The sequence below is a fragment of the Hyaena hyaena genome, unplaced genomic scaffold, assembly GCF_003009895.1.
Source record: "Hyaena hyaena isolate Hyena2069 unplaced genomic scaffold, ASM300989v1 scaffold_185, whole genome shotgun sequence".
Taxonomy (NCBI): Eukaryota; Metazoa; Chordata; class Mammalia; order Carnivora; family Hyaenidae; genus Hyaena; species Hyaena hyaena.
Genome location: NW_024080816.1, coordinates 722,318 through 747,714, shown reverse-complemented (window position 1 = coordinate 747,714; position 25,397 = coordinate 722,318). Strand labels below are relative to the sequence as shown.

General features: G+C 38.9%; 1 protein-coding gene across 1 annotated transcript in view; it reads left to right on the top strand.

Moving 5' to 3' along the window:
• Nucleotides 1-25,397, top strand: part of SH3GL2 (SH3 domain containing GRB2 like 2, endophilin A1) — a 210,654-nt gene that overhangs the window by 150,800 nt on the left and 34,457 nt on the right. Inside the window, exons 2-3 of the mRNA XM_039240918.1 lie at nt 12,553-12,621; nt 22,307-22,379. Of these exons, the coding sequence (XP_039096849.1) occupies nt 12,553-12,621; nt 22,307-22,379 (142 nt within the window). The remainder of the gene's footprint in view (nt 1-12,552; nt 12,622-22,306; nt 22,380-25,397) is intronic.

Below are 25,397 nucleotides of genomic sequence, written 5' to 3'. Positions count from 1 at the left end.
TTTAAAAATCACTGAATTGTATACTGTAAATGATTAAAACTTTGTGGCATATAAATTACATCTCAATGAAGTTGTTAAAATTTGTAATTCCTTTTTTTTCTGCCTCCCAGAGCTTAAGGAGAAGGGACTTCAAACTAGCTGACACTGGGCCTCCTTCATAGTATAGTATTATAGTATGGTATTTGGTTTCATGTTTTCCCTGTCATGAGAAACAGTACCCAGCCTCTTCTTAAAAGTCTGTCCCTTCTAAAAGCCCTCTCTGTCCCTTCCCCTCATGTCCAACTTGAACAAATAAGAGAAGAGCTTCTAAGAGTCCCTGAATACTTAGCAGGCGGTGCTGACATTAGTACATTAGTAAGCTTGAGCAGAATTAAAAACAGAATATTCTTTCCTGTATCCTTTCCATTTTACTTTTTAGAATATTTTTATTAGAGCTCTCTAAGCAGTCATCTCATTTAAGAGCAAGTCTCCCACATGATTGAAAAGCACTGGCCTGAAACTTGAAAGAAAAGGAAGCCATTAGTACTAGTTTGGAATGGTTGAATAGTGTTTAGAGCCTTTCCCCAATTAAATGTACAACTCTGAGCAACTCTAAACCTGTAGGAAAATATTTGCCTATTTATCAAGTGCTATGTATGTATGTGTAGATATACGTATGTATGTGTATATGTATACATACAAAATCAGTAGCTTCTTTCCACACCTCACCTTGAAAGCATATTGGGAAAGAGGAATCAAGTTAGCATTTAGATGGTGTGGGATGCAGTGACATTCCTCTCAGTACATGCTCCAGCCATCGTAGCTGCCTTTCCTGTTATATACACCCTGCAGGAGCAGAGGACACGTGAAGCTCTAATACTAGAGAAAGCCAACCAGGAGTGGATGTGGCAGGGGAAGCCTCCACCACTTCCCTTCTGACTTCAGCACGAGCCTGCAAGGTGTGAGTCCTCAGAGAGTTGTCTGCAGCGCAAGCAATAGACCTTGAAGCTTAGAGCGGAAGCAGATTGGTGCATCTGTCAGTGCATAGCCTTCACAGACAGTGATGGGCTGCTTAACATTCCGGAAATTCTGTCCAGGATTATAAATGAAATCTGTATCTATATATCCTGTCATTAAAGTGTTTTTTAAATTTTTGGTTCAAATGATGGAATTTCTGCATATGTGAATTATCAAACCTGATATCTCAGACAGGGATCCATCTTTCTGTTTCCTGTAGTTATCATTTGTTCCATTAATTTTCTTTGTCAGTAGGTCAGTGGTTTTCTATATGAGATGGTGGGTCTGGTATCCAGTGACTGTCCATCCACTTTTATGACTATCTCTGAAGTCTCTACATCTCTCTTCCCTGTTGTTATTTAAGGTTAAGCTTATGAATTATTCCTGCAGTTCTGAGCATGGTGCTAGCTTCCTTTGGCTTAGGAAGACAAGGGGATTTACCTTTGATGGCTGCCACATTTGATGATACAAAATGTTGTATGGAAAGCAGATTATATTGTTGTGTGAAATACTTGTAGGACATCTCCCAAATGTCTTCAGATACCTGTTTGCTTGCAGTTTGTCCCTGATGTTTTTCTCTCTGCAATGCAGAAGTACCTACCTGGGATGTGTGGAGGAAGGCAGTCCAAGCATAGTGATGGAACTGGAGCATATTCTTTTTTTTTTAATGTTTTATTTATTTTTTAGAGGGAGATAGAGACAGCATGAGCACAGGAGGGTCAGAGAGAGAGAGGGAGACACAGAATCTGAAACAGGCTCCAGGCTCTGAGCTGTCAGCACAGAGCCCGATGCGGGGCTCGAACCCATGAACTGTGAGACCATGACCTGAGCTAAAGTCGGACGCTTAACCGATTGAGCCACCTAGGCGCCCCGGAACTGGAGCATATTCTGAGCTGCTTGCCCTGCAGTGCAGCTGGGACTCAGCAACTGTCGGTTATTCTACCTTTCATGGACATGTCCTGTGGTTCCAAATGATACTTCTGCAGGAAGAAATACTAGGTACAAAATCAGGGGGATGTATTTCTGTTTTCTGATTGCTGGTAGCCTTTAGATCACATGTATTTTGTGTTGGAGCCCATTGCACTAACCTCTGTGACATATGTATCAGTTGGCATGGTCACAATTGTTATGGCTCCTGGAATGATTGTTTTAACCACCACCCCGCTGACCTCCTTTTCCATTCTGTGGGTTTGCTCACACTCATTTGAGAAACTAATTCCTTGCTTTCTTTGATCCTTCTCAGTTCAGATTTTCACTGTAATTTCTTTGATGTTGTTGTTTTTTCATGGTCTTTTTTGTTGGTCTCCCTCTCTGCTAGCTCTTAATTTTTGGTGATGTTCAAGGTTCCCTCCTTGACCCATAACTGCTTGCTGGTACGTGTTCTCCCTGAGCAATCTCATCTGCTGGTTTTTAGGTTTCACAAGTCACATATACGGTGCTGTCTCCTCATATCTCTCTCTTCCCCTGACCTCTGCCTACAGGCTCAGGCTCATATTCATTTGCATTGTGGACATATTTACTTGGACTTCAAACCTAGTAAATCTATACCTGATTATGTTCATTTGTGTTTACCCATCCCTTTGCTAAAGTCTGAAACCTAGGAGTCATCCTATAGTTCTCTGCTTCTCTCTTATACCAAACCAGTCACAGTTTTGCTTACTTTAGGTCCTGAATATTTACTGAGTCCATCCTTAATCCCAGAGTTCTTGGTTTAAGTCCTCATCTTCCACCTGGGTGGTTGCAGTAGCATTCTGACTGGTGTCTTTTTCTCCAATCTCATTTTATTTTCAAGTCAGTCTTTGTAATCTAATGATTTAAAAATTGATTTAGCTCTGTCATTCCTCAGCTTAAAGCCTGCTAATGGCTTTCCACTAATGCTGAGATAAAATCTAAGGTCTTATGGTAAGTCACGTTGGAAAACATTTTGGCAATTTCTTAAAAAGTTAAATATATACTTACTACAAGACCCAGTGGTTTCACTCCTAGGTTTCTACCCAAAAGAAATGAAAAAATATATCCACATAGACATGTATGCAAATCTTCACAGTGGCATTATTCATAATAGCCCCACACGGGAAGCATTTCAGCTGTCCATCAGCAGGAGAATGGATACACAAAATGTGGTGTGCAGTGGAGTACTGTCCAGCTATAAAAAGGAGCTCAGCCATAGATATAGGTAACATGATGAATTTCAAATGCCTTGTGCTTAGAGAAAGAGGCCATATATTTAAAATTGCCTATTAGGGCGTCTGAGTGGCTCATTCAGCTAAGTGTCTGACTTGGGCTCAGGTCATGATCTCACGGTTCATGGCTTTGAGCTCCGAGTTGAGGTCTGTACTGACAGCGCAGAGCCTGCTTGGGGTTCTGTCTCCCTCTCTGTCCCTCACCTGTTCATGTTCTCTCTCTCTCTCTCTCTCTCTCTCTCTCTCAAAAATAAACATTTAAAAAATATATATAGTAAAATAACCTATTGTATGTTTGCATTTATATGGCATTTCTAGAAAAGGTAAAATTATGGAGATGAGAAGTAGATCAGTGTTTGCCTAAGGATGGCAGTGAGCATTGACTAAACATGGGCACTTGGGATGATGGAACTGTTTAAAGCTGGATTGTAGTGATGCTTGTACAACTCCATAAATTTACTAACTCAAAACAAAACTAAGGTCTTTGGCATAGCCTAGAAGGCCCGCTACCACTTGATCTCTCCTTCCTACAATCTCAGTTCTTGTCACACCCTCCGATATACACTGATATCTTGTGGCACTGAAATATCTGTACTTTCCTGCAAATACTGTGTTTTGTTTGTTTACTTTTTGTCGTGTAGTAACTTCTACCTGAGAAAACGTCTTCCTTTATCATGTCTCTACTCTTCAGTCTCATTTACACTCATTTGAGAATCAGCACAGGGATCAGCTGTAGGAAGTTTCCCCAGTCTTGAATTCTTATCCAGCTATGACCAAATTATCCATTCTAAGTTCTGATTGCAGTCTATTTTTTAAATCCACTCACCCCATTATATTGGAATGGTTTATGTATATATCCATATATCCCACCAAACTGCAATGTGCCATGTCTTAAGTTTGCATATAAACCCTCCAGTGCTAACAAACTCCCTGGTACATAGTAGGCATTCAATTTGAGTTCTTTTGCATTCATTCCATTTGGTAATTTAATGTAAAGATGATTTGTTTTTATTATTGTTTTTTGTTTTTTTCAGAATGGGATTTGCATCAAAACAACTCTGATGTGGGGGAGGGGGGATAACAAAGCATTTTCTTTTCAAACACTTTGCATGGTATTTTCTCTTTTTTAACTTTTCCTGGTTTGTTATCCACCTTTGGTGTACTATAAATAGCACTCTAGCAGGTAGAAAGTGTATCTATGAGTGTTCTCTAGAGAAAAAGAACCAGTAAGATATGTAGGCAGAATTTCTTTCCCAAGATAACCTCAGTTTTGCTCTAAATATCTTTTAGGTTGCTGATTGGATGAGGCTCACCTGCATTATTAAGAAGACTCTCCTTTACTTAAAGTCAACTGATTGTGGATATTAACCACATCTATAGATATTCTCACAGCAACACCTAGATCAGTGTTTGACTGAAGAGCTGGGTACTATAGACTAGCCAAATTGACAGATCAAATTAACCATCACAGCAAAGACATCTGGTTTTTCATTGTAAGGGATCTTAGAACTCTCCTGGTCATCTAAGCACACCCTGTGCCTGCCCCATTTTGTGAATGAGGAAGCAGAAGCTCAGTGAGCTTGTGGTTTCGCTTCACACAACAGAAAATGGCTTTTCAGCAGTTTCTTTTACAAGTGAAAGCCTAGGGCTCCTCCATCTTGCCTTATCAACTGAGTCATCAGACATTAGGTTCTACATCATTCATTAACAGGACTAAAGTCTCAAGTGGATTACTGGTACCTTTTATTTCTCTTTGTGAGTTCTGTTTTCTTCTCAAGAGAATTTATGACAGCTTTAAATAGAATTTTAAAAATACTACATGACATAATTCTGGCCTCAAGTATAGAGTCTATTTTTAGCACACAGTGTCTTTTTATATTTTGTTCAATTTCAGTGGCATATTTATTTCAGTGGACTATGAAAATGTGTACATTTTTTTCCATTGTCAGAGATGGGAAACTTTATGGAAATATTCTCTCCCTCTGATGGGGGAGAATTACCCTTTCTCTGATAAAGAACTAGATGATTTGGAAGTGAAAAATAGAGGAATGCTGGTTGTCTTTTATTCTGCACATTTTTCATACTTTTTTTTTATTTTCTGGAAGACAAAAATAGGATCATTTGCAAATGAACCCATAAGTGATAGTATAAACTGTCTTCCTGGGGAGGGATTGAGGCTTTGCATGGTACTTTTATGATCAATCCTACTAACTCCCTTTGAAAGGTGTATGTAAATAATTAGATACATAGTCTATGGGAAATTCTCACTTTGGGGAAATAGGGCTTAGAAAGTTATTACTTTTAACCCCAGAGAATCATACCAGAAATCATTATAACATGATGCAAATTAGTTACTACATTTTCTATATAGTATTTGACCAGAAGCAAGATAGGAAGATTGGAAGCTGGGAAGAAGGTGAAATGCTTAACTCACCCAAGCTCATTTTAAAATTTTTAGCTTCAGACATTTAAAGAAAATCAGTTTTCATCCTAATGAATTCTTGGGTGGGGTACCGTCACTAGCTTTTACATTATGCAAGAGAAATCTTTCCAGTCTTCAATATACAGATTCTATTTGAGAGTAAGAAATAGAATTTACCCAATTTAGATAGATCAAAATACCTTTAATCATTCTCTAAGAAAATCAGAAGTTTCTGGGTGGAAAATATATATATATATATATATATATATATATATACATATATATATATATATATATTTGAAATTCACTTTCAAAACATGGCATTTAACCATTCCAATTTAATGACAGCTGAGAAAAACTAGTGTGAAACTTATATTCCATGAAGTGAATCCACCCTGCCTTTCAAACATGGGAATACCACCATATGGGAAAAACAAGATCTACTTGTATTTAGCCAAATATCAAGAAAGTACTGCTGTAATTTTGATTCTCCTGTTTCCTTCTGAACATTTGGTATGTCATCAAGTATTATAATTTTTATTTATTTTTTGGTACCTTATTAATGAATAATGATTAAAGAACTTTCATGAAGAGTCCAAATATGGGCTTCTTTTATTTATTATAATAGGCAATGCCTTTCTACAAGTACTGAGAAAACAGTACAGTGTTCCACAGGGATAGTTATCATAACTTCTTCTTATAGAACTTGCACATTAAGTAATGTTCTTTAATGCATTTAAATTAAACTTAGTATTTTCTTTGGCCAAATATAAAAACAACTTAAAGTTTTGCCTGTCAGGTGAATAAGATCATATGTTAAGACATAATAAACCCTTAGTTAATAATGATTTTTGATAGTTTATAATGTGCTATTTATATGTATGTTCCAATTTAATTCTTTAAAAAAATCCCAGTGTTGGATGATGTTGTTTTTCATTTCTTAGGTGAAGAAATTGAGGCACTAAGAAGTCATGCACCTCCTTTTTAAATTTTTTTTAATGTTTTATTTAATTCTGAGCAAGAGAGACAGCATGAGCAGGGGAGGGTCAGAAAGAGAGGGAGACACAGAATCTGAAACAGGCTCCAGGCTCTGAGCTAGCTGTCAGCACAGAGCCCAACACGGGGCTCAAACCCATGAACTGTGAGATCATGACCTGAGCCTAAGTTGGATGCTTAACCAACTGAGCCGCCCAGGTGCCCCATGCATCTTCTTTTTTATAAAACCTTTTGGTGTCATTGTCAGGGTCAAATTCATGTCTCGGCTCTAAATCCAGTTCTACAATCTTGATTCACATAGCTCTCATTGACTTACTTGTCAGTGAGATTTCATTACACATATAAATAATTTTGTGGATTGTTCTGTAGTGCTGATGGGCGGGATAGTGTATGAGTTCTGCTTTTCGCTCTGAACATACTAGCTGTGATTAACTTATGGAATGTAAAAGTAATTCTATTTTAATATGAATAAACACATAGTGCAGGATGTCATAAAATTATTTTTTATTTTGCAAAACACACTTGGGCGAGGTATTATATTACTTTCTCTCATGTGAAGTGGCATATATATATACACGCACACACACATACGTATATGAACATGTTGACCTGTGTGTGTGTTTAGACACATATATGTGCATATGTATATAAACTAAAATACATATTTAGAAGAATATTATTAATACTAATTATCATTGTTCTAAAAGTAATTTGGTGGGTGAGTGTAGAATGGTTACAATTAGTAGAGAATTTGTCTATAAATAAACTATCTAATTTTTTGCCTGTTACTGATGGAGAAAAAGATCTTACACTTAGAGGGGAGATTAAACTCTCAGAAAGGAGATACAGAACCAGTGCTAACTCATAGTTCAGGGTCTTCCTTTAATTTATGTACAGTTTTTGACCTTAGAATAATTCACTGAGATCATTTTTTTGACTGGTAATTGAATGTCTGCTTTGCAAATACTGTATTAGGTACTACAGTCTCAGACATTTTTAGACAAAGAAACATGAGATATGATTCCTGCCTTTAGCATCTTACAATTCAGATGAGCAAGGATCTTCAGCAATTTTATTAATGAAGTGCCTGGTTCCAGGTAGTCCAACAGATTATGTGCTTCATTAAGAATGCAAATGAAATCTAATAACTGTCTGCTAGAGTGGGCAGTCAAGATGATTGGGTAGGTGAAATCTGGGTGAGCATTTTAGATAGTTGGTAGGATTTAAAAAATAGAGGAAATAGGTCCATGTACAAGGCAGAGGGAATAAACACAGCACATTTGGTAGATTGTAAAGAAACCTGGCTTTGTATGATGTAAAATAACAAAACTGAACAAAGACAGAGAAGTAAGAAGTAAATCACTTTGCAAATGTGTGTGGTATGAATGAGTTTGGTATTGAGTCTGCTGAATTTCACTGATGTGATTTTCAAGGAGACCACTATGAAGGCAGTCAGAAACATGGGAGTTGAGTCTTCAGCATTTAGTAAATGAAACACAATGCAGGGAAATATCAGAGCTGGAACTAGAGGGGAGAGTGTTTTCTTCCCAGAGGTGACAGTTAGTATGGAGGAGGATGAGTCATTGTTGGAAAGCAGTGCGGCATTCTCTGGGCTGTGAAGAGTGGTCATTTATTTAAGCTGTCTCTTGCTACTGGTTGCCTTTGACATTTTTCTTATTTGGTACGTGGAGAAAAATAGCATGAGATAACGTCACTGCAGGCTCAGAATTAAGACTTTTAATTTAAAACATGGGTTGACTGTATTATTTTTTTCTTTTTTTGGAAAACTGTGCCTTTTGAAAGACCATCCTAGAGTGAGGTGATAAGCCTTATTTGCCCCACTTTATACTTTCTCTTGTCAACCTCACATCAATATTTACAAAAGGACATTGTAGTTCATCTCCACAGATCTTAGCTGAGTACCTGCTATGAGGAATACAATGAAGAGTAAGATAGAGGAAGGTGAAATTGCTGGTTTGATCGGAACACAGAGTATATGTAGAGTGTAATAGTAAATAGGATGAGAAGTATAAACTCTCAGTGTTGTAGTAAGTGGGTACAACTGAGTTGTTGTTTGATGTTTTTGTTCTGTTTTGGGTAGCATAGGGCTTGGCTTATTTGTATTATTTTGTTTAATTTGAATACCTTTTGCTGATGTTTGTTTACATTTAAAAACCAACCTTTTAAATGTTTGTTTATTTTTGAGAGAGAGAGCGAGAGATTTAGAACTGGGGAAGAGCAGAGAGAGACACACATACACAGAATCTGAACCAGGCCTCAGGCTTCCAGCTGTCAGCATAGAGCGTGATGTGGGGCCTGAACTCATGAACCATGAGATTATCCAGCTCAACCTGAGCTGAAATCGGAAGCTTAAATGACTGAGTCACCCAGGTGCCCTGATGTTCATTTAAATTTAAATAGATGATCAATTTCTCAAGTGCTAGCATATTAGCCAAAGTATATTAAACAGTATCCAAAAATACTCAATACTGTAAATTCGTAGTATTTAGGAACCACCTCACTGGAAAATAATAGAGCAAAACTATTCTTAAATATATGGTATTAGGGAAGGAAAACAAAATTCACTGTTGGCTGGATACTATCAGGGAGCCTGTATTTCTCACCTTGATTCATTCGTAAGAAGATAGAAGTTTTAGTAATTATATTTAAAGATCAGGAGGGGAAAATATTTGCTATACTCCTGAGGAGTGAGTCAGTGTTATTTAGCCCACTGTTTAATTCAATGCCTTGATATATTTAGATCCTTTGTGACTTGAAAAAAAATAGCCCCAAGAACAATGTAGATGTCATTTTGAATATTGCTTTTTCCAAGAATATAATTAGATAAGAAATTTTTATAGCAACCAACAAATCAGACCAGCCCCAGTATCTAACGGCTTGCCTCATTTAGTATGTTTGGTGAACTGTTTCTCTCAGAGCAGCTCAGAATCAGCTTTTGTAGAGAAGAGAAAGAGCTTAATATCTCTCAATCAAACTTTCTCTCTACCTCTCCCTCCCATACCTGCACTCACACCCACACTAAGTATTATAAGCCAAATATTTAAAGCCAGTGGACTGATGAGTTGCCCTTGATGTGAGTCATAGGACTAGTTCTAAATTGTTAATGGCCATTATAATTCCATTTGGTATTCTGTTTGATATAGTGAGTCAGCTATTGTGATGCTAACCTGTTTTTAGATACAAAAGGGGAGGAGATTAAAATCATTCTCAGCTGAGCAGTATGGGATTGAAAGTATGACATAGGCCTTGTGCTTTTGTGAGGGCCATATTTTATTCCCCAGAGATGATCAGAATGTGATTAACTCAGGACTACCAGGATTCTCTAATGTTGCCATAAATGGAGACATTTTTTGGCTATTGTATGGTGACAGTTTTGTAAATAAAAATTAAAGGTCTCAGTCACAGGTCATAGGAGAGTCTGTTTTTGACCATAATGGGATGTTGGGATATAGTGAATTCTCCAACATTGGAGACAGTCAGGTAGAACTGAGAGTTGATTGGGGGCTGTATAGTATATATTTTTTGATTTTGTAGGAGTTTGACTAGAGTTTCCCAGCCCAAATTTATCTGAAAGCTATGTACTTCAAGAATAATCAGACACAAGAGATGCTGAAATACGAGCTAAAACTGTCATCTCTGAACAAAGTGAAAGGAAGTAAATCTATAAAAATCACAATAAAAATTTGTTTGGTGATAGCAAAAATTTGATTATTAATAACCTGTCAGGCCCCTTCTATTTCCTAATTTTCTATAACTTAATCCTAAACATTCAGGTCAAGTCACTGGCACTTGGATCCCACTAGAAAGTTCAAAACTTAATTCTAGGGCCACCCTACCCTCATTTCTGGTTTGTTAAAAATCTTTAAGAAAGCAAGCAAAGAAGTTGACTTCTGTTCCAGATCACACTTAGGCTTTTGATTAGGTGGTATTGATGCCAAGCAAACCCTGGATCTGCATGAACTGCTGAAATAGTTGATAACTACCATCATTCAGGACACAGGTTAAATGAGAGCTGATGTCAAGGACCCCTGGGTTAAGGCAATGAATCTAATAGAACTTCAGTCAGATAAGGCCAGCACCACAGACAGCTCCCCAAACTAGGTTTAGGGTGCAAAGGAGCCTAGGGTGTAGCTTGGAAAAAAATGCATTCAGGTCCTTCTTCTGCCTCTTCCTCGCTAACAGTCTCTACCCTGGATAGGAAATTTAACTTATGCAACCCTCAGTTTTCTCATCGGTAACACAGGAATGATATGTGCTCTACATAGTTCTTGTGATACACATATTAAATAATCACAAGTGAAAGTGTGTGTCAGCTATACAAATGAAAGATACTAATACTGTTTTTATTAACCTTACGCTTTGAATAATTGGCCTTTATTTACCTAAGGTTGTATTATGTTAATGAAAATGGCTATATTCTTCTCAAAATTTGACACAACAGTTAAAAAAAAAACTGGGGAAACCAGGGTACTATAAGCAGGTATATACTTCATTGGTGAGAGAAGGGAACTAGAATTTACCATCTGTCTTATAGGTTCAGACATAGGTTCTTATACTTGCTACACTATTTAATTTTCACAACAACCCTGTGCAGCTGGCAAAGAGTAGAGGAATCTGTCTATGCCATGGCCATTCATCACAACACATTCCTTCTGCTACTACTGCTGGGGTGAAAGGGGTGGCATCTGGTACGTAAGTCCAGAGTGGTGATGGAATCCATACTTTCAGTTTCTCCCATAGTAGTCTCTTCTAGAGGTTTTCCTGATAGCAGAAAGCAGGAATGAAGGAAGAGAGATTGAGAGAGAGAGAGAGAGAGAGAGAGGGAGAAAGGAATACATTCAAGCCCCAGCAAAGGGTTATATGAGCTTCCATTGCCAGGGGACAGAGCCATATATCCAAGGACTCCTTTAGAAGGAGATAAACCAAACTTACGGGTTGATCCAGGTTGTTACTGAGATTGTTACAGGTCTGCCATTGGCCTTCTCTGTGGAGTCCTTCAATCAGGCAGTTATTGAAGAAGATGGAAAATCATACTTTGGTATCTGTGTGTGATAACTTTAATACAGTGACATCTTTGTAAAAGGCATCTAACTACCTTTATAATTAGTGTAGTTTAAGAGCAACAAAAGTCTCAAGTCATTAGCATTTAATATTCCTGCCTTTGATGAAACTATTTTCCTTGTGATCCATTCATAAATTTTTATTAGATTTAATTTAATTCTTTATTTCAGAACAAAATAAGATGTTTAACTTTTTAATAAACATGAAGTCTACATGTGGAAAATGATCATTTGCATGTGTAAATTAGTGAATATAAAATGTATAATAATGGGAATTGATTGGGTAGCAAAGAAATGCCCTTAACTTCCTTCCATATAGTTTCTCATGTTTATAAGGATATAGACAGCTACAAGAAGCTTTATAACATTAGTATTCAAGCCCTTTTATCTGAAGATCAGCTGGGCTGATTTTTTTCTTACCAGTTTTATAGATGCATGAGATTGTCTGTTCAATAGCCCATTGAGAAACGGGTTGAAGAAGTCGCAATTTTCTTCCTAGGTAGCATTTTAGATCCATTATCAGAGGGAAATGATAATTGTATGATATTGTCGTCCCTCAGAACTTTCAAAAGGAAAATGTCAGTGATTAGGTAGTTATATAATGATGTATATAATAAAGAAGACTGGGTTTGAAAGCAGAGGAATTAAGTTCAAATTCTTGTTTCAATACCTACTGGGTGCCTGGTTTTTGGCAATTTGTTTAAACCTTCTGAGCCACAGTTTCCTCCTATGTAAATGGGACTTCCCACCCATGTCAGGGAATGGCTGTAGGAAAAATGATATTAGATGATGTTTGTGAAAGTGCTGGAAACTTTTAACACATGCTTTGAAAAGAAACTTTATAATAATTCTCCTTTTTGTTTGTCTTCTTTAGAAAGTGAGTGAAAAGGTTGGAGGAGCTGAAGGAACCAAGCTGGATGATGACTTCAAAGAGATGGAGCGGGTAAGTCTTGACCCTTAGAGCTTCCTTCGACATGAAATTGTCTAGCATACTGAAAGGGGAAGGAAACTGCTCTCTCTGCTGGTACCTGAAAATGCATTTTGTTACTTTAAAATACACTCTCCTTTTAGTGTATATTTTAAAACAGAAGATTGCTAAGTATCCTCTCTTCCCTTTGTACTGAGAACAAAGCCTCAGCAAAGGTGAAATGTCATAGCGTACTGTCCTGGTGGATTTTATCATTAGTTTTCCAAACGGGTACAACATGAAGTTTTGTTTGAATGGGGAGTGGGGTGGGAAGAAAATAGGGGAAGGTGGGAAATGGTGTCCCGAGTGTCTGGGAGAGTTTGAGTCATTGCCCGGCCTTGGTGGACCTCTGGGCAGGGCTGTGTGGTGGAGCAGGTGTGTGGATGGTGGATGGTATGCCTGAAGGGGCCTGCGGGCTTGGCCATGTTACTTCTACACTGCTTGACGCACAAGTCAGTTTACTGCTCTGAGTCTCTTGTTTTTGTGTAAATGTAAAATGAGAATACGAATTCCTAGTTGGGGGACTTTTGTTAAGGATTAAAAATAATGTTAATCATTTAGCGTTCTGCCTAAAAGATAGCCGGCTCTCAGCAGGTAAGGGTGGAGGTGGCAAACAAAATAGCCCATTTCATTTCTCTTGTAACATCAGTATATTTTCTCTTTGAGATGGTTCATAGCAAGTGATAGTTAGGCTTATGGTGAAGAGTGTGTGTTGCATTGTGCAAAGAATTGCTTCCGGTTTCCAACTACTGATGTGTAGAGGATCTGGCAGTACACACCCTGTACTTGAACTAGAGGATGTCAACAGCCTGTAGTACCTAGAAAACTGCATTTTTATGTAGGTCACATCAGTTCCAGTGGACTGCCTCAGTTTTGCTATTTGTGCTGTTTGGGTGAAGAACCAAAGAAAAATCTCTAGGTGCTTTGTGCCTTGTCTTTTTCAGTTTTTTCTTTTGAGTTCATTGACGAATTCAACAAATTATTGTTTTGTGCCTCTGTGAGCCAAGCCTGTAGGATACTACAGTGAACAGGTTGAGTATGGATTATTAGAGATTAACGTTTCTGTAAAGGAAACAGCAAGTAAGAAAGAACAGGACACATTTGAGTTCCTGAAAAAAAGAAAATGAGTTGCCAAGGGAGAGGGGTCTTGTGAAATGAGATTGTGTAGTGTTTACCTAACTGGTCATTCTGGCTAAGTTCTTGAGTTGGAATCTCATTGATAACACAGGTGCCCACTAGAGAGGAGATTTAATACAAGAGTCCTGAGTAACAACCAGAAGTCTGGGAGTCCAGCCTCTTACACCGAGTGCCTGATAGCTATTTGCCCCCACTGGAGCAATTAAAGTCTGCATTGGTCTGCATTCTCATCTCTGGACAGTTCTAAATACTGCCTGACGAACCAAAGCTAGTACCCCTGGTATTCATCATTCTGGAAATGGTATTGTACCCCTCTATCTTCTGCAGCATCTGAGACCAGATACGGATGCATTTGCCTAGAATGACTTGATTCCTCTAGTCCCTGTAATATTGGGGTTCCTCACATATCATAAGGAGCTGGCCTGTGGGTTTGTTAATTTGCACCAGCTTCTGTCTCCAGCCATTATTTCTTAATCCCCCCTTCCTCATCCTTTGATTCATCCCTCTCCCCTCAGGAGTGAATTTATAGCACTCCTCCCCGGGCCATGTTGTTAATGACAGATTAGTCAGGCACTGAGGAATACAGAACTAAGGAGTCAGAATTTGAGTTGAGCTTTCAGCATCTGCCAGGACTAAAGGTAATAAGCCAGGTAGCTCATTGTAAGCTAAGAGAAACTTTCCATTTTTTAAGTGAAACCAAAAAGAACAGGAAATTTAGAGAATAGAGTAGAATTTATCACTGAGAAACCAATTAAGCCTTTGAATCCATGCCCATCTTGCAAACTAATTGAAATGAAAGATCTTATAAGTATTTTACTTTAGGCAAAGACTCAAAGGCCCTCTGGGCCTAGAGGTAAGGTTTATTTCTCCTATTTCCTAGAAAATAATTAGTTTCTGAAGCTTTTGTCTCAAAAGAGAAATTCCTGGAATAAAATTTAAAAAAAAACTTTTGCTGTTTAGTTGAGATTCACCTATGGTTTTGTATTTGGGTTTATATGTAAGTAAATAGAGAGATTTACATTTCAGAGCAGTGTGGAAATTATTTTATTTCATTTTACTACACATATTTTTTGTCTTACCCGTGGTGCCGTGTACATTTTACATTCTCTCCTATGCTAAATTTGCATTAAAGGTAAAGATTTCTGTGATAACTGGAAAGCACATGCCTTCAGTTTGGAATCTCAGTCTCTTCTCTTCTGTTAGTTTATTAATGACTTACAGAAATATTTTAGCTTGGCATTTCCAAGCTCACAGAAGTATCACCCATCCACAGTCAGCTTTCTGATCACCAGGCATTTTGAATAAAGAGACCTTTGTTCAGCTGTGTTCTCAGAGGTGCAATTAGGCAACAGAATGAAGCAAATTAGAGGTTTGCATAAGCAGCACTAGTTGGAAAGAGAAGTGGGTATTCCTAGAGGTTGTTCTCTAATCAGCCACCCCAGCCATCTCCTGCTGAGATGCAATAAAATCGTACATGTGTCTCTTAGCATTCACAGCTCCCAGAGCTGATTGAGTGGAATCCTGCAACTCTGTTGTCTCTGCAGGACCCCTGCCTATAACCACTTCTTTCCTCCCCTTAAATGCCTTGCATAGAATTGTTTACATGTTAGTTTTAAATGATATCTGTTGCTTACAAGATCTGTTAAATACAGACTAAAGTTCTTACTGTGGTATAGACATCTTGTAGATATGTTTATTGAGAAGCTGCAGATTTTTCATCAAGAGGAAGCTCTAGAATTTGAAGGATCTGTAATTCCTTCTTAAATCTCTATCTGTTGCTGCAGTGATACTGTGGTTTTGGGGGTCTGTGCACATGCGTGTGTGTGTGTGTGTGTGTGTGTGTGTGTGTGTGTGTGTGTGTGAGAGAGAGAGAGAGAGAGAGATTGTATTCATTAATTCATACAGAATATCTGTAAATGAGTCCTCCATGTACACAGTGTTGTGCTGGGCATCAGGAATACAAAGATGATTAAGGCACAGTTCCTGCCTTCAAGGAACTTCCAGTTTTGATGGAGGAAACATGACTTACAGGACATGGTGCTTGGCACCCTGTGGAGAGCCCCATGGAAGACCTAGCTCAAGTTGGTTAGATTGGTGGAAGCTTTCTAGAGCAGAGGGCACCTGAGGTAAATCCTGCAATTTGTAGTGTCCCTTTTTGCAGTCTGAAAAGTGTCCTGGGGAATCCCTCTTCTTGAAACCAGAAGAGGTCATGTGGTTGGAAATGTGGTTGTATACCACTTAAGTGTGAGAACAGAGTTCTTCTTAAGGGCTGCCTCAAATTTTAAGGCAAGAAGGATGTTGGAGAAGATTGCTGTTCCATTTGAGAGTGTGAAAGAGTGGGTTGTTTGCAGAGTGGGATGTGGGGAAAAGTCAGAAATGAATGTCCATGGTCATCATCTTCATACAGTTAATTAGTCACTGGGTGGAGAAGGGTTGTTACAGCTTTCTATGCAATGCCGAGTGGTAGAAATAGAATTAATGAGTAGGAACTCTGAAGAGATAGAGTCAGACTCAATTTATGAAAGAACTTCTGGCTATCAGAGCCACTTAAGAAAAAGAAAGCCATGGCTATAATTGAACTCCCCATCATTGTCCATGTTCAAGCAGAAGCTAAAAAACCACCTTGTGAAGTGGTGTGAAACACACTAGTCATCATCTCTTCTGAGTATTGTGGCAAGTAATTTGTAACTAATAATGTCACATTTTAATAACGTTGAATTCTGGTGATTTATCTCAAATGAAGGAGGAAGGAGTCAAAGTCCGGGCCAGCACACTCAGTGTAACACATATGTGAGTGAACCCTTTGGGATATGTCACGCCTATGAATGTCTCTTCTTCATGGATGTAGTGGTAAAACAAGGTGTGGGTGACTGTACTGAGACCTTCACTCACTGGCGTACTTGTAAGATGGGTAAGAGCCCCAAGCAAGATGAGCTCTAAAGACAGCCTTCTGGTGATCCTGAAATTCAGGGAAGTCAAGTGTCTCAGCTGTGTGTTCCATGCTAGTATTCATTAAAGGTAATACCTATGATGATTAGCAAAAAAAAAAAAAAAATACATCGGGGAAATCTCAGCCTAATGCCTTGTTTATTTTTGTTTTTCAACACACTATTAATCAGGCTTTCCAAATACCACATAACTGCTAGAAAGCAGAGCAATTTGGGAACAGGTACATTAATTCTTATGAGTCAGTAGGGAACTGTTAAAACATCCTTATTGGGCCAGCCTGTATCCTACTGCATGACAAACTTTCCCAGGGTACTGATTCCATTATGTCTCTGTGACTTGCTTAATTAGGTGTCTCATTCAGGGTTCTCATTACTTTAAGTGGGTACGTGTGCCTTCCTAAAAGTTTCATTTTCTTTAGTGATAGAAAAATTAAGAATACAAAAAGATTTAGTGTTCATATCGCATGTAACTGTGTTACCCCGTGTCCAAGTGGATGCTTAATTCTCTATTCAGTATTAAATATTATCACCAAACGCACACACTGTCCTGCTCAAATTTAAGATCTTTTTTTTTCCCCTTAAACTCTGCTCCTGCATCCCCATGACAGTATCTGGGATGATGCAGTATCTGACAGTATAAAAGTCATATCTTTAATCGTTTTTTTGTTGTTGTTGTTTTGTTTTGTTTTTTTTGTCTCACAAAGAATGCTATGTAGTTCGTGTGTGTTGCCAGCTAAGTCCAGGATGCAACGTCTACTTTGTCTCTAGTAGAAAAGGTAATATTCAGATGCCTCAGAACAAAAATCATATTCTGGTCAATCTGGTGCCTGTTGGTTCTGTTGTGTCTTGTTTCTAGAGGCTGGGGCAGCTGATGAAGTGCTCAGCATCCATAGATTCACTGTGGCACACCTTGGTAAAGATACAAACTTAGCAAGGGATTAGCAGATTTTTTCTGTAAGCACATTAGGCTTTGTTGGTCAGAGAGCTTCTGTGGCCTCTGTTGAAACTTCTCACCTCCGCTATTGAAGAGCAAAAGCAATTATTGATGGTGCCTAAAAGGAATGAGCATAGCTGTGTTTCATTCAAATTTATCTAAAGACACAAATTTGAATTTCATGTCTATATTATGTGCAATGAAATGGTAGTCTCCTTTTGAATTTTCCCAATCATTTAAAACTATAGAAACAGCTAGTGGCCCAGATTTGGCCCACTGGCCATAGTTTGCCAACCCTTGCTTTTCCTGATGAAGAAGAATGTTACAGAGAGTACAGCAGGTTAAAAGAGCTATTTTTCTCCCTACCCAAAGTTGTAAGTTGTAAATCACAAGACTAGATAGTGGAGGGAGAACCTTCTGATTCTAAAGTATGCAAGTTGCTAAAATCCTAGTATTGAGAAAATGGAAGAAAATGACCAAAAGAATATACATCTATGTTTTTATTTTCAGAAGAAAACTTACATTGAGTTTTTATGTCCTGAAAAGATGCCTATTTTTATACATATTTATAGTTTCACCCCTAAACAGCCTTCCCTAATGGCTTCTTACCACCATCCAGACAAGGTTAGTTAAGGAAATGGAGTCTCAGGAGCTCACAGGAATGGAAGTTGTAATTTAGGATGCATCAAAACTTATTTTCAGGTGATCAGAAAATCTGGGTGTTGAGGAAATCGGTAACAGAGCTAAACTGCAGTTCTCAAATGGGAATGAGCTCTTGGCAAGTTATGATAAAATATTTAAGTGGAAATCTTAGTACATGTTAATTATATCAGACCTATTAATAAGAGAATATGTGCTTGTACAAATCTATTTTAAGTGTATAAATAGCTTCCTAGCAAGTACCTAATAAGTCATACTTAAGGTTCTCACAGAGTACTGACTCTCAGCCTTTCCATGACCACCAAAACACAGTATAGTTTATCAGAAAGACTCCGAGACATTATTAGAAAGGAAACAGATGGAGAGAAGCTAAAATTTGGTCAGCCTCCTACCAGCAGATGGCCATTGGACTATTTAGTTCCTTCTGCGGCAGTCTTTCTTAGAAAACCTCTGACCCATGACCTTTGAACGACTTTTCTTCCTATCATAGCTATGGTGGGTTTGTGACCTCAGATAGTTCATTTCCATTCTCTGAGTTGAGACTTGCACATTCAAAATATCAAGGTTTTGGCTTAGATGCTCTAGTGGTCTCTTTCTCTTCTTTAACTCTATCAAGTAATATCTGTCAGAGTAAAATCAAGAGCAAGAGCTAGTGAATGAATTTGCTAATAAGCTGTTCTCTGAGGTATTTCTTGAGAATACAATATATAAATAATTACATTGGATGAAGTTGTTTTCAGAAGAGGATTTCAAGTGAATTTTGTATTATGATCTGATCAAATGGGTTTTTTATGGTGGTGTATAGCTTAGGTAACAAAGTGTTGAAGGAATCTGACTTGTTGGGCAGAAAAAGTCATAACGAACTTTGTGGAAGTTACCTGTCAGACCACAAGGAAAACTGGATAGTTTTTGTTCCTACTTTCCTTTGAAGATTGAATTCCACACTGGGAACCAAACTTAATACACTAATATTGGCATCTCTGTTGTCTCTGTGGCTCCCCTGAGACCACTGGCATTAGCCAAGCTAGTGCCATCTACAAATAGAGGCTGAGTAGTTGAGCTGTCTATTTAAAGAGGCAATAAAGGAAAGGGGGTTCCATACCCAAAATGAAAACCATTTTTCACACCTTCCTTGCTGACCTTCCTGTGGACCACTCCAAATATGCACTTGTGGTATCCAGCCTCTGAGAGATGCCTGTGTAACTGAGGGCTTGTAGCCAAACAGCTCAGTGTTGGAGAGCCTCCCTTTTGCAGAGGCCCAGAGTAGAATAGTTCTTGTGGATCTTTGAGGACTTAAAAATAAACCCCCCCCCCCCCCCCCCCCCGCAACACACACAAACACCCAGAAGATAGGATGGCAGGTGTTTTCCTCCTGGTCCTGTGTTGTTGGCCACTACCAGATGCCCAGCCCCATCTGAGGGATGTGGTAAAGAGCCTTGCAGCTCTGACTTGGGCTCTTCCTTCATTCGGGAGGGGAATGTCCCTGTTCCCTGTCCTTCTATGGGGGAGCTTATGCTTGCAAAAAGTTATAGGGTAATACTTAAGAACACAATCTCTGAAGCCACAATTGGGTAAGTTTCTTAACCTCTCTGTATTTATTTCACAGGGTTTCTGAGAATTAAGCTGTAAAGGTACTTAAGGTTCTTAGAATGATTTCTGACAAGTTAAAAACACTTATGATGGTGCTGGGCATAATTATGATTGAGGGCAGAGATGGGGGAAAGTTAGAAGTTGGTTAGCATCCTAGTAGCAGTTGACTTTGGAATATCAAATGGTCAGTCCTCTGGCTCACTCTCTTAGACACCTTGAACCTTAGAATTGTTTCTTCCCATCATAGCTGCACAGGACCTTTGGATACACATTTGACATCCAATTCCCTCATCCCTATCATGTAGTCTTTAGAGGATCTGTGTTTTTCTTCTGTCATGCATGTAACCTGGACTTTTAACATGTTTTTTGTGCACACAGCCTTTAATTCACTTCCATGACACTGAGTCCATAGTGGTTGGGTGATATTCTGCTAATACTGCCAGTACATCCACATATGGCCATGCAAGTCCTGTACCGCACACCTCCAAGGAACCACTGTTCACTACAGTACTAACCACCACTTGGTACATGGCCAAACCTAAGGCGTATTACAAACTCAAGTCAACCAGAAGGACACGGTCCAGGCTCCTATGTGGACAGGCGTCTCTTAAATAGGAGTGCTTCTGGAGGTAATTATATCCCTTGATAACCCCCAAGAAAAAGTATTTTCCTCTGCTAATTTCAGTAATAGGAAACTCCTTACACACAAAAAAAATATGCCATGGAATAGGAAATTATTAAGTATTGAAAAACCAAAGATAAAATCTTCTGATGGGTTATGGTTTGGTTTCTGATTATGAAAGATACTTAACCCATCCATAAAAGGCTGATTTTATGTGTAGATGTAGAGTATGTTACTGAAAAATTTCTTGGAATTGAGGGAGGAGCTCTTGAACTCCAGTTAAAACAAAATAAGAAAGTCCCTGTGGGCTTAATTGATACCTTAAATTCTACCATCAAAAATTTCTTTCACTCATATCTGTATCCTGTATCCCACACACATCCCTTGGATGGGAGGATGCATTTATTGTTAGTCATGTACCCTTTAGAGCGAGTGAGCGGACCACCCATGTTGATAAGGAAAGCATTTTATGGGGGAATGTGGAGTGGACCCACACAGACTCTCCAGGTAGGGAGGAGGACCCAACAGAGAGAGGGCATGTTGATCTGCTGAGTGCAAATGCTGACCATTCAAAATTTGGCAGAAATAGACTGTAGGATTGAGATTTTTATTTGTAATGAACCAAAAGTTCAAGGATTGATTAAAAGTTTTTGCTCAAGAGTATTATATACTTAGGATTTTCTCAGAAGCTAAATAAAAATGTTCCATCTCTTACTTGAATAAACAGAGTTGATAATTGCATTTTTCTTTCTTTCAGCCCCGAAACCTGCCACCATGCCTGGCCTACTGTAGACATCCCATAAATGCATCTGGGGCAAAATAAGATTCATGATCTGCACCTTCTTTTCTTTTCTTTATTTTACTTTGATTTACATTTATTTTATGCTGAATTGATTAATGGGCCATATGTTTTTCTTTGGTGTTCTTCCTGAGGGGTGTGTGTGTGTGTGTGTGTGTGTGTGTGTGTGTGTACACCTTTGTGCATGCAACATCCTCTTCTGGCTTAGGAAACATTTGCTCTTTTTAGTAAGAATCATCTCAGTGCAACAGAGTGAGCTCATGTAGGGGTTAATCTGACAATGAACTCTGTAAATCTGGGGTTCACTCACCTGGATGTGCTCAGTGACCAGAGAATCTATATCAAGACTCAAGTTCAGCATTACTCCTGCATTCTTAAGCATGTACAGCAAAAATTCAGTATCTTACTGGGTCATGGGACCTATGTCCACCCTCCTGTTTGGCATGGGCACACCTCCCAACTCCAGCAATGTAACAACAAGATGGCACACATGGAATTCTATAGAGTGGCATTTTTTTGTGGCTTTTTGGATATGAGTACCCTCCACGGCTGGGATAGTTTCATGGGTACTTTTAAAGTGAACATAAAGATTTTAACCTCTTGGTTTGCATGATTTTGTGGGGGTTTCTGGGTTGAGTTACTAGTGACCCGTTTTCAGAGACTACCTCAGGCCACTTAGGGGAAGAGGTAGCCGTCTCCACCTTATTTTGCCACAAGATCGTGAAGTATACTTTGAAGCAAATTTTAGGAAATTCCATGTTCCTCTTTCAATAAATAGTGTTTCTGCATCTTGATGGAGCCAGGCTGAATGCGAAGCTGGTTCTTCCTGCTGGGGCATCTCCAGCCCCTCACCGTCCACCACAGCACTGGTTCTGTGGCATTACCAGTGGTTGTAGGTTAACGCAAGCAAGAGCTAAGGTGCTAAAGTGAATCATTCTTGTCACTCAGAATATTTATTTTCTTATTTTCAGAAAGTGGATGTCACCAGCAGGGCTGTGATGGAAATAATGACCAAAACAATTGAATACCTTCAACCCAATCCAGGTAAGGGACCACTTTATATATTCAGGGTATCCTTCCAGGTACCTTGTAGTTTCTCTTTGATAGACATTTAAGTTTGGTGCATTTCTACTTTCTCAGCCCACTTTTCTGGAGGTTCACTGATTTGGTATATAGCACTTTGAGGAGGGAGGACTTTTGAAGGCTCACACTGAGGTAACTGATGGAGTCTGTCATATTTTATCTGACTCTAGGGTACTTAGCAAACAGCATAGCATGGACAGCTTGGGTGCCACATCATGTCAGGGTAACCGCAAGCTGTTGGTGATCAAACTTTAATTCTCAAGGGATGGTAAGAAAAAATGGTATAATTTTAAGATGTGATATAGCTATTCCCATAAGGTGTGAAAAAGTAGAATTTTTTCATGAAATATAGAGGGGTTCTGTTCATACAGCATCACTAAAGTTTTTGGAGGGTTGTTCTTAATTCCAGTTCTTCGCCCAGTACATTGCGGGTCAGCATTTGTTCCTGCTAACTTGTTACACTCTAAGAGAAGGAATTTTTAATAGAGATAATGGATCTACCCCTTGAAAAGAGAACAAGCCAGAACTGGGCAATATCTCTACGCACAAGGTACAGCAAAGGAAAACATCCAAAGTCACTCGACCTCCTCACTGCTCTTTCTGACATCAGTTCCTAACTTCGAGTATAGAAGGTTGAAGCAAGGCTAAATGTATTTATGTGAGAAGTATGAATATTTAGAAAACTGCTCACTTTGGGGACTAGTTTCTTTGGGAGTTTCAGGTTGGGAATCCAGTGTATTTGGTGGTCCTAGGGAAGATGGTCTAGACACTCTGTCAGCCCCAGTGTGTTTGGATACCAAGAATTAGTGGGCAAGAGATGAAAAACGGGGGTGTGGGTTAAGAGGTGGGCAAGTGAAATAGTGCTGACCAGCTCTCTACTGCCTCCTGCTGCTGACTGAGCTCTCATTCAACCTTTACCTGTGACAGCACAGCTGCTCTTCCAATGTGAACACACTTTGTAGGAATAACATTCTTAATTTCTTTTCTTCTTAAAATACATCAGAGATGGGAATATGTAAGGAAGGAAAATACATAAGGAAATATAGTATCCTACAGGAAAGAATTTAACTGATTGTGAACCAAATGGTTAGCAAATTAGGCAAAGAATAGCAAAAAATGAAGTTTCTCAATTTTACCAGAGTCTTCTTTATGACCTTTATGTTCCACAGAGATTCAAGGGTCTCTCAGATGTTCATTTATGCCTCAGTTATTATCACAACTGTGGCAGGTCAAAATCTGAAGAGAACTAGCTGCTCAACCAGCCTCACCATAAGAAATCAGGGCATAAGGGCAAGAAGTTTGTATCTTCATCTTTGCACAGAACTTTTAAGTACTCTCTGATCTCCTGGGATTTACACATGGCTTGTGCTGGTAACTCAGTGTAGGGCTAAGAGAATGATAGGGTAAGAGAGAGAGAGTATACTATTTATTGAGCATGAATGCATTTGTAAGACAGTGCTAATTTTTTACACTGTGTCAACTCTACAAGTAACCATTTTTTTCTGATTAAAAATAAAGCACAGTTCAACAGTTCCTGCTTATGGAAAAGGGACTAAAACTCCATTGTAACATAAATCTGTAGTGGAAGCCTGTCAGTGTTCCTGAGTATAATGGACCTCTGTTGTAGGTAGGTGTAGTGTGTTGAATGGTATGCCCCCTCACAGTTCAAGGCCACCCAGAATCTCAGATATGAGCCCATTTGAAAATAGTCTTTTTGGATGTTACCTAGTGATCTTGAGATGAACTCATTCTGGAGTTAGAGCGGGCCCTAAATGCAATGACTTGTGTTTTTACAAGAAGGGAAAACACAGAGACATGGGGAAGAAAGTAATGCGGAAGGGTGCCTGAGTGGCTCAGTCGGTTAAGCACCTGACTTAGGCTCAGGTCATGATCTCGCAGCTCATGAGTTTGAGCCCCGTATCAAGCTCTGTGCTAACAGCTCAGAGCCTGGAGCCTGCTTCAGATTCTATGTCTCCTCCTCTCTCTACCCCTCTCTCCCGCTCGCTCGCTCTCTCTCTCTCTCTCTCTCTCTCAAAAAGAAGTCAATAAACATTAAAAATTTTTAAAAAGAAGCCATGTGAGGTGGAGGCTAAGATTGGAGTGATGTGGCCACAAACCAAGGAATTCCAGAAGCCATCAGAAGTTGGAAGAGGCCAGGAAAGGGTTCTCCCAGAGATCCTGGGAGGTGTCCTGCTGACACCTTGATTTTATGCTTCTGGTCTCTTGACCTGTGATAGAGTAAATTCTGTTGTGTTAATTCACACAGTGTGTGGCAATTTTTTATAGTAGCCCTAGAAAATGAATACGGTAGTCTAGCCTTACTTTCTGCAAGAAAAAACAAGGGCCCAGGAATTTAAGAAACGTTTTCAAAGTTGCACACCTTAGAAGGAGATGGAGTCAGAACTGGAACCCAGGTCAGAGTGGGTACAACAGAAATTCAGAAAGGAGACAAATTATGGATTGAGACTTATTTTAATTAAAAAAGATTACAGGAGGAGGTAATGAGAAAGTAAGAACTTTTAGAAATGACATTTTTAATAAAATGCTGAATGTGCTGATATTAACTGCCAACATGTTTTATGGCTATTTGAAAACTGAATAGACATCTGCCACCAAGAAGAACAGTTAAGGCTATCACAGGGCAATCCCAGTTTGGTTTTAGAAAAGCAATTACTGGGGCACCTGGGTGGCTCAGTCAGATAAGTGTCCAACTCTTGATTTCTGCAGAGGTCATGATCTCACAGTTCAGGAGTTCAAGCCTCGCTTCAGGCTCTGCGCTGACAGTGTGGAGCCTACTTAAGATTCTTTGTCTCCCTCTCCTTGCCCTTCCCCCACTCACTTGCATACTCTCTCTCAAAAATAAATAAACTTTACAAAAAATAAAGAAAAGCAGTTATATATGGGAAGGCCACAGAATTGTCACCCAGAAGAGTCAAGAACAAAGCACAATTTCATATAGTTATTCTATAAAATTTAGAC